Raw genomic sequence first — 10,865 nt, 5'->3', positions numbered from 1 at the left:
GCGTCACAAGACAAGTCGTCACATGGAATCCTCAAGGCGAAAGGAAAAGAGGAAGACCGAAGAATACATTACGTCGAGAAATGGAAATAGACATGAGAAAAATGAACAAGAATTGGATGGGATTAGAAAAGAGAGCCCAGGACAGAGTGGGTTGGAGAATGCTGGTCGGCGGCCTATGCTCCATTGGGAGTAATAGGCGTAAGTAAGTAAGTAAGTAAGTAAGTAAGTAAGTAAGTAAGTAATACAGTACAGAATGTGTATTGGATGAATTTCTCCTAAATACACTTAAATCCTGGTTACATGGCTATAAAAGCCTTATGGTAGGGGATTTTAATGGATCCTGTATAAATTGGGGAAACTTAAAAGTAAGGTCATCAAAACAGATCGTTCGATTACAAATCGTTAGAAGGCACAGTCACCCTAGCTTTATTCCAGCACAATAGAGATCCCACCAAATATAACCTACAAAACTTGTCGTCTGTCTTAGACTTGGTCTTCACACACAGTGATGATGTCAGTCAAATAAGGTTCCTTCTACCTACAAGTAGAAGTTGCCATACGGTCACCTCATTCAAGTTCATGGCTGATATGGTTTGTCAAGCAGATACGATATATCGCACAATACACTACTGCACCACTTAGTACGATATTTAATATGTCACTTGGCCAATATGAGTTATCTATGAACTGCAAGGATGCAGTTGTCACTCCAATCCATAAAACAGGACCAAGACAACTTCCATCAAACTACAGACTCGTCAGTCCCACCAGTGTAATAGTTAAAATACTTGAAAAAATATAATCAAAAACCTATAAAGATATTCGTGGAAACCAACAACTTGTTAAACAGCTTGCAACGTGGTTTCAGGAAAAGATTATCTTCCACAACGAATCTCCTTGTAGCAAGGGAGAAATGATGATGATGTGTGCGGCATCATCAGAATCCAAGTCAAGCACAGAAATCAACAAAAGGATCGCCTACCATACATACAGGGAATATCAGAAACCGCAACGAGACTGCTGAAAGCCTTCGAGATAGATGTGGCACACAAACCGACAAAATCACTACAATCAATCCTATGTAAACCAAAGGATGAGATAACGAAAGAAGACAAATCAGACATCACCTAAAAAATAAATCGTGCCAACTACGAAAAACACTACATCGGACAAAGCGGACGCCTTCTTCATCTTCGTCTGCATGAACATCAATTAGTAGTCAAACCCCATGACATTTCCTCACTTATATCAATACACGTGGACAATTGCGGAAACTTATTTGACTGGAAAAAATGTGGAAATCTTGGATAGAGGAAATTCCAAAAACACCAGAGAATTTTTAGAAGCTTGGCACTTAGGTCAATCAGCAATCAACAAGCACATTGAAATCGATCCAATTTGTCAACAAATCAGGAAAATTATGCACAAATATAGGAACAAAAATCAAACCAATGGGAGATGCAATCAGAATAAAGAAGTAAACAATGACAAGTTTAAAGTCAACAAGAACCAATCAACATCGAGGTGTACAGGACAAGCTGTGGACCACATATGGAGAAATTCGAACGCTTCACTTCAATCTGAATTTTGTGCTGATGATGTCGTTCAGAAGGACGATGAAAGCTCCGAGACCAAACCATCCAGCTCAGAGAACAAAACTCCATCAAAATCATCCACCTGAGCTACAAATCTTCTCCACCATCTCAACAACTGGTCCAGATGCATATGCATTTCAGGAAGACTTAGGTGTCTAGAAATTGCCTGATGCCTATCAACGCGTCCAAGTTATCTACATGCTTTATGGGAATACAAAACTAAATAGGTGCATCTTGGGGGAAGAGTCGGTGCACGTAGCTCAGTCCCAGAATAATTCCAGAGTAACAATAAGCCATGATCATAAGACCGCGACCCACTTTCATGCTGTCGCAGCTAAGGAGTGCAGAAACATATGGGGTTTAAGATGGAGATTTACCAAGTTAGACACTATTATGTTCACTACTTTATACATCGTCTTAGTGAGATCTAAACTTGAAAACTGCGTCCAGGCTCCAAGCTCTTGTTTAAAAGGTGACTTGGACATTTTTGGAAAACTACAGAGGGCAGCTACCCTTGAAATTCCAGAACTATGGGACCTGTCATACAAAGAGTAGTTTAAGATGCTAGATCTCTTTACTCTGTTTTATCGCAGATTAAGAGGTGATCTGATTTTGGTGCATATAATACTAACGATTGATTTTGGTCCTGATATATCCCCTCTTTTTCTTTCTGTCAGCTCAGGACAACTAAGAGGACATAGCAGGCGGATACAAAAGTCAAGAACGAATAAAATACCAATGGCATACTGGTTTTCACACTCTCAGGAGCTTACTAGAAAAGGACTAACAAATGTCGTAGGCCTTCTGTCCTCAGTACACAAATCTGAATCTGAGTTTTATGAACTGACTTAAGCAATGAAGACGACTTTTTATTCAGCCAACTAAAGGATAATTTACCTGGTTTCGCCATATCCATGTGTATCTATGAATTGAACTTCTTCGGCAGGGAAAGCTACATTTGGTATGCAACCAGACAACTCAACTAGCGCGTTAGTCAACACATCTCTTGGTCGTTGGGATAGGGCATAACCGAAGCACTAAGCAGTTCCATTCTATCATACTAGGTTGACAGAGGTCATTTAATAGATGGAACCAGATCATATAGGGAAATTTATTGTATACCTACTACCTTTCCCTATGTGGTTCGGTTTCGTCTCCTAAATATAGTAGGAGGAAAAGATATTTGAGCTAACAACCCAAGTCTCTGTGTATATAAAAATTTTTCAACACCCCTATCTCTTCTCTGATCGAATTAGGCTTAACAAATGATTTTAGTTATTATTATTATATTCCACAATATTTATTCGTTTATTTGTCTATGTCCTGTTTTCCATTCCTCACTATCTAGTAGTTTGAACAACTTCACATTACGTAATTCTAGGAATTTTCAATGAATATTATTTCAATGTCTATTTTCTTCCATATCTTTGACGTACTTATTATTATTATTATTATTATTATTATTATTATTATTATGAAACACTGATTCAAGCCTTCATTATTCTTATTACAACTAATACACCTGTCATCATACTGTGATGTGTGCTACTAATGTGGACAGATAGAAGTAGTATATATCACCAATCGAAAGTGGAATGCCTGGGGGCAGAAGGTTAAAAAGAGAACGAGAACAGAGAGTGATTGATATGGAAACGAAGGAACAGTCAAATCTGAGACAACTGACTGACATTTTGCAAATGACGCATTTACTGTGTGGTTCTCAGATTTTACTAAGATATTCTGTAATGTGTTCAAATACATTTGGTCATCCCCGCTTGTGTTGCCGTTCACTTAAACACTACCAATGTGTATTTACTAATTATTATGCTTATTTATGCAATCGATTTCTCTGTTATCCCTGACTCATAAAAAGCCTTCATTGGTTTAATATTTTCATGTATGGAAATAAGATACGTGTCCGTGAGTTTTTAGACCGTCTACTTGGCAGTGTTTAACATATGTGCAATATCAATAATTTTTCCGTTTATTACTTAAAAGAGCATATTTGTCGCGGAGGATTTCATCTCAAGCTATAATTTGCATTAAAATCGTGGACTGACCTAAGTTAGACCGCTAATGAAAACCTGAAAGCACTGAATCGCCGTTTCGTCTCAGTATGGAACCTTTCAGAAGTTCATTTTCTTTCTTCATCCGGCGCTACAGTAGTGTTTTCGTAGAATACATATATGGATAGCTTCAGATGATTAAAATGAAATTCCGAGTAAGAAATACACTCTTATCTGCTGTACTGATACATAAAATGGACGGAAAAAGTGGTAGCCATTGCACTTTCATTAAATAATGAAAATGGATGGTTAACCTCACCTTTGTATATCCACATGAATATTACTTTACACTACAGCTAAGCCTAGTGAGGATCTATTTGAAAACAATATTGTTCGATTATATTTGTTGTTGCGATTCTTTTGTTGTCTGTTTTGCTTATTTTAATCTCCCGTTTTTTGGTGAAACCAGACACAAGTTTGGATGTATTCAATCCGTTTAAGTGGGAAAGTTCGCCAATGATGCTGACCTCGTGAGTTTTATTAAGTTGAATATGCTGAAAGCACCAGGTTAAACATCCATCCAATTTCTGTGCATAGAATTTCCCACTTGTGATAGTCTTTCTATCCACTTAACTGAAAATCTAACTGTATCCTCCCACTCTATGTTGTGATGAGACAAAGAATTAAACGACAAACATTTAAGAAAAGAGTTTTAATAAACAATTGTATAACTCGTATAACATATTCAGAAGCATGTAAAATGTAAATGACCAAATCCAGTAAAGAAACTGACTTCAGTAGGTTTTTTGGTAAAATTAGTGAAGACTGCAAAATTACTGTAGAGTAATTATAATTGAACTAATATACATTATTATTTTTCATTCAATCAAAATAATGAACGACAACCAGTATGATGTTAATATTCACAGAATGGAATAATATTGTCCGACCGGCCATTTTTTTTTAAAAAAATTTTCCAACCCCAAATTACAATATTTTTCATCCCGTGTTTCGTCCAATGAAATGGCTAGTTCCAAAAATTAGATTTAATTGGTTAGTTATGTCTTGAAAATTGTTATAAATTATCAGTACTTGTCGACGAAGCACAATCTCAATCGTCATTATGGAGCAGAGTAACGTGCCGAGTACGAGCGCTGGTGTTTCTCACGTAACGGAAATGGAGGAAGTCTTTTTGACTACCTTGTTTCTGGTTGCGTTTCCATCGGTTGAAGCGTTAAAGACCACCATCACAAATTTTGAAAGATCGACTTACAGTCATTATGTAGTGAGAGATTCGCATATTGGCAGAGATCAAAATCCTACATTAAATTTGTGTGTTGGCGAAATGGGCGTATAAGATCTAGCGGTTCGTCACAACGTATTAGACGGAGGAGGTAATTTGGTAAATTGTTTTATAATTTTTTTAATGAAGGGCTTCTATGAACACCCAATGTCCAGCATTTATGTTTTGTAAGATTATAGACGGCTATTGGACTGTTGTACGTGGGAATGTACATCACAATCACGAGTGCAATTCCCTGAGGTACCAGGGTAATTCATGGATGCGCAGGTTAACGGATGGGGAGTTTGAAACTGTGAGACCGCTGCTGATTTCCGGTACCGCTGCATTCCACATCAGGAATTTTGCTTACCAATCTTATGGGAAATGTCTGACCGCTCAAGATGTCTGCAATATGCGGTACAAAGTGTTCTCACACGCGAACCTTCCTGGTACGGAATTTGCCAATTTATAATGTACACTATAGGTGATTACGGGAAATTGAAAGCTCACATAACATCCTTGGGTGGGCTTTGCGAATACGAATTGGACGATGAGAACTGTCTATCGTATTTCTTCTTCATGACTGCTGAGCAAGTGAATTTGGCCGGTCACTTTTGTGACGTAATTGGTTTTGACGGGACGTACAAAACTAATAACGAGAACGTCCATTTATATCAAGTCGTTGCCATGGATATGAATTTTAAGGCAATACCCATGTGCATTGCCTTTTAAGTCGCGAAACGTCGGCCTTGATTTCTCGATTCCTCTTCTTTTTCCAACGGTGTACCAACAGTCGACAACTGGTAGGCATTGTGACCGATGATTCACCTGCAATTGCTGCTGCTATTACGCAGGTGTATCCGGATGCACACCATATTCTGTGTCGCGTACACCTTGTTCGGAATGTGATAAAGAGGGTAAGTGTTTCGTTCATTAACATTAACCCAGTAACCGTTATTGTAGAGGGTGCGATCAGAAATTGTACAACTGTTCTTTCGCCTCATGTTCACTAGAACGGTTGAAAGGTAAATCAAAATCTACATAACATGATTTTGTAGTTTTAACAACGTACTTTCGTTAATCGAAATGTCGGACGGAACATTTGGCAGATACGTCAGAGACCACCTTCTACCACGGAAACACAAATGGTCCACTGCTTTTCGACCGCCATCCACTCTCTTTGAACTGAATAATACGAACTTCGTCGAGACCAGCCACCGAGTCTTGAAGATGTATCACCTTAATCGAAAAACACCGGTTCTCAGATCCATTTTCAATGTGCTGCTTCGTACTGGATATTGGATGGAAGCAAGATTACATAAATATTCAATGGATTGTCGGGGGAAAGCCGGTATTGGTGAGGAGCCGGAAGTACGTCGACTTCAGGAACGACTGACACCAGTTGCCTGTCAACTACTGAAGCGACACCTTCGCATTCCTATAACGCAGTCTGCATTGACGGAAGATTTATTCACCGCTATGGACGCCACGGGGACGTACTACGTACACGTCGACACTAGCCGGTGCTCGTGTCCATTCTTCATTGAAAACGGATTACCATGCCGTCACATATTGGCTTACTGCATACACAGTAACACCGAAGTGAACGTACAGTCAATTTGTGACAGGTGGTTACACTATGATGGTTATCTGACTCATATTGCAGTTGAAAATTATTTCCCAATGCAACTGAGTCAGCCAAGCATGAAGAATGCGGTGATAGCGTTAATCAGGCGAATGTCGGAGGAACAATGCAGTTCACTTCATGACTTCATAGTTCACGGTAGACTACCAACAACGCCAGTAAACTTACATGGAGAACAGCATTCGTACACCCTTTCAAGAACCTCGACTAACGTAGCAGTGCCGTTTATACAACGAGGAACTGTTGATTTGGATGAAACGCTCATGAACGATGAGGAGGAAGTAATTTCTATTAACTCGGAAGAGTTAACTGAACGGGACATCGAAAATGAAGAAGAGCATGACGAGAATCGACTCTGCGACATCTGTAATCTTGCGCAGCCTCCGTGTGAAACCGGTGATGCTGTTGGTTGGGTTTTCTGTAGATGTGAAGCAATGTTTCATACCTTCTGTGCCTACGACCCATCGCCGAACGTACGAGCAGTGCACTGTCCTATCTGTGGCGCCATTACAAACTAATAGTGATGACGTTCGACCGCGAGAACGAGTAAAGGCCCTTTTCAGGGCCACCCACAATTTGATTTCCATTATTTTTTATCTACTACTTTTCCGCCGCAAAGGTCAAGTGATTAAGCACTTATTAATGTCTCATGAATTTAGATATCCCTTAGAGATTAATAGTGGAAAAGCGATTATCGTTCATGTATTCGTAAACTTGTTTCTAACGTTTATTAGATATAAAGGTTAAGAAAACTTAGACAAGATTTTGTCATCTAATGAAGACTAATCTAGTAATTTTATATTGAAAATAATGTGATTAGCGTTCATGTTTTAGTAACACATTTGTAAACTATCTAATAAAAGTACATTTTGAGTACATTTTAATAGGAATATTTTAAATGAGTGAAAATCGTAATTTTGTCGTTAGGTCAATAAACTTATGATGACATTTATTAGTGAATGTAATAAGATAATTACAAAGATGAATGTGATTAAAGCTCATAGAGAAGTAAACGAAATTGAGAAAATTAACTTATTTAGGAATAAAATAATGACATTTGAAAACAAGTTGAAACCATCATCATTGAAATGATGATGGTGATAAAAGGTCATACAGTAAGTGTAAAAAGAAATAAGAATATTATCCGTTTCATAGATACACAAAACAAGAACTTCATATTCTTGTTTTATATTAAAATTTCCTGAAACCAGAACTATGCGTACGTAAGAAGTACGTCTGATCGTAAACTAAGCCTCCATAGTTATTCATAACTACTGATTATATCACCGTATTCATTTGCACACCTCATCAACTATTTATGACTGGTACAATCTCGTTGTACCAGTTAAATATTCCCTTAAAATATTCAAAAATCAAAAATAATTTAGGAAACAATTTAACTTCATCATCACACTATACAGTTATTAGTCCATAATTTTATTATTTTATAAAGTCCAAAAATAAGGCATGACATTTATGAATTTGACAATGTAATGTGTTAACAATGGTTAACGTTTACATCTGTAACGATATATATATTTACAAATTAAAAAGGTCATTCACTAAAGGTCGGGATGATTTGCAGTAAAGTGTTCAGTCACAATAAGTGACTAAGCATTATAGGAAAATTGAAAATGCAAAAAATTTTGTGTCAATGAAATACATAGTACAAGAATTGAATCTTGTCAATTGACATAATAATAATAATAATAATAATAATAATAATAATAAGGAAAATAAATAATACTAATAGCATTGTAAATGTTCATTGATACAGTTGACCTTACTCATATTTATACGTTTAAAGTCGGTAAATATTTGTTGAGTCAGTCAGACGACGTAGGCTTGTTCATTTACACTTCATGAAACTGATATTTCAAATGCTTGTCAAAAATGGTTACATTCATAATGTCTAGATAATTCAGGTTTCATATTACGGCGGTTAACAATATTCACACATGACTGATTAAACAAACTAGTTTTTATTACGACCAAAAAATTAATTTTAAAATACAGAACTACAAATAATTTACAAGTGAACACAATAAGCCGTTTCAATGGACTTTTACAATTTAACCACATTTAAATCTAACGTTGTCTAATTCTCATTATGAATGAACATTTACAAAATAATCCTTTACTAAATATTAAGTGTCTTTTTCGGAAAATTTATTACTACTTTCATATACTGTCAAAGTCAGTTCATTAAATGATCGTCTACGGTTGGTTCACCTGAATTATACATATTGCAACCAGTAATTTATCATGATGATTTATTGATATGTTGATTTCTTTTTCCCATTAACACACCGTGTGTTACAAAAAGCCTATGCACACACTTTGGTGATAATTTGTTTATTAATTTGGTATTAAATATTTGACTACCGACCTCATTCAGTAATCACTATTATCAAATATTCAAACCGGTTTACAGATGCTTTTTCCCAAAAACTTTCTTTTACTGAGATACATATGATTATTCCTGTTCCGATAACTAACGACTTCAATTCAAGGTATACTTGATCGGAAAACAAAAATTGATCCCAATACACATTCACTAACAGTAGGATTGCATGGTAATGCAATTAAGTTGGTGTCTTTTTCTTCAAAAGTCTAAATTTTTTTCAAGACTAAGATTACACAAAAAAATTATTCATTATCATTAAATTTCAAATGTAAAAAATGAAAATTCTGGTATCCAATCACAACTCTAGATGTGATTTCGATTTCAACTAATCAGATTACAAAGATGAACAGTTTACGACCAATCACAAAATTATTAAAGGTAACAAAATGTTTGTTCATTATCACTTGAGCACACACTTGCAAAACAAGTCCACCAATCAATGATACCTAAATTTTTCATTCACACCCCACAATTTTTTTAAAAGGGGTGGTAGGGAATCATATAGGCCGGTTACTTAATGTCAACCCACAGAATGGGTGGATACTGTTATATGCTGACTATGAGGTTGCATCGAAAATATAAACAAAAAAAGGAGTAAAATATTATTTATAATCGGTAAGTAAGCTTAAGAAAGTCATGGTAAAAGATCAATAATTAACATTACGATAATAGTAATAATAGTAATAATAATGATAATAATAGTGATAATACAGAACAACAATATTCAAATTTGAATATACCAAACAGGATGGATACTTCATAGACAAATTGAAATGAATTTCTATTTTACCTATTCACAATAGATTGTACTTATTTTATTGTCAGTTAAATGTTCACTTCTCAGATGAATTATTGTAAGCTGAAAGAAATATATAGGTGAAAAATCAATGAATGTAATACTTTCCCTTTTAATCTTCAGATTTATGTCAAGTTTTACTTTACTGAAGTCTGTTTAAAAAAGAGCGAATAATTTAAAACAATAATAATAAAAGAATCAGTATCAAATATGGTTAATGAGCTCTTTAATTTTTCATTTATGAAGGATGGTTAACTTTTAATGGCAAGACTATAATCTATGAACGAACCAATCAGATTTAAGATGACAAGTCTCGCATTTTGGCACTAAAATCCTTCGCCCATTTGTCTAAATAGCGTTTTGGCATTTTAGCTGATGTCAGTTCATTATGAAAACCATAGATCCAATTCCTTACCTTAACTATAAATTGTAAATCATAATCCATATTCTTCATATTGCTTTATAATCCCTAGTAAGTGGACACACTCAGGGTCACTTTAGCGTCGCTCAAAGGTCGTCCATAAATTATAGTATCACCCTTTTGATTTTTGTTTTGAATCCCATGATATGACTTAGTGTTATGTGGCTCCTATCACTTTTTCAAGTGGTAATAGAGTTTATTAGAAAATCGGAATGATCATGGTGTATTTGGTTCTGGAACTGCGGATGATCATATGAGTTAAATAACTGAAGTTGACTCACTTTCCTGATATTCTGACAGAGGTCCCACTTATAATCTCTTAAAACAAATGATTGGATTATTCTGGATCTCCGACTTTTATCACATTTCTTAAACAAATTGTAATAAAACATTGAAGGCATACAGATTACAAGTTTCTAAGTGATCATTTAAGAATAAGATACTGTAAATAATTTAGTTATGCTAGGGTTTCGAAGAAATAGGTCAATAATGATCATTTATAAGGTTCATTGCATACGCAGTTAAGTGCATATACATAATCTGATTTTAGAAACAAAAAAAGAAGCGTTACACTTAAAATTAATTGCCCGTTTGAAAGAGTTCAGCTGATACATAAAGCGTTCTTGGCACTTACACGAACATTCAAAACCATTATCCATTAGACTGAATTCTTCTATAACAGGTGTTCTGAAACGTTAATCTCACAGAAATTT

The 10,865-nt window shown here is 35.6% G+C and overlaps 1 protein-coding gene across 1 annotated transcript; it reads left to right on the top strand.

Annotated features, from left to right (window-relative positions):
* Positions 1-352: 352 nt before the first annotated feature.
* MS3_00000930 (uncharacterized protein) lies at positions 353-2,544 on the top strand. The gene has a single exon (XM_051208498.1). It carries the CDS (start codon positions 1,229-1,231, stop codon positions 1,679-1,681), a length of 453 nt encoding a protein of 150 aa, XP_051075236.1. The 5' UTR covers positions 353-1,228; the 3' UTR covers positions 1,682-2,544.
* Positions 2,545-10,865: the final 8,321 nt, after the last annotated feature.

This window comes from Schistosoma haematobium, chromosome 1, assembly GCF_000699445.3.
Source record: "Schistosoma haematobium chromosome 1, whole genome shotgun sequence".
In the NCBI taxonomy this organism is placed as follows: Eukaryota; Metazoa; Platyhelminthes; class Trematoda; order Strigeidida; family Schistosomatidae; genus Schistosoma; species Schistosoma haematobium.
Note: the sequence above shows the minus strand (reverse complement) of the source record. Positions and strands in the feature narration are given on the sequence as shown.

What these genes read in the sequence shown, in the direction of transcription:
- MS3_00000930 (XM_051208498.1), top strand. Translation starts at nt 1,229, where the DNA reads ATGACATTTCCTCACTTATATCAATACACGTGGACAATTGCGGAAACT.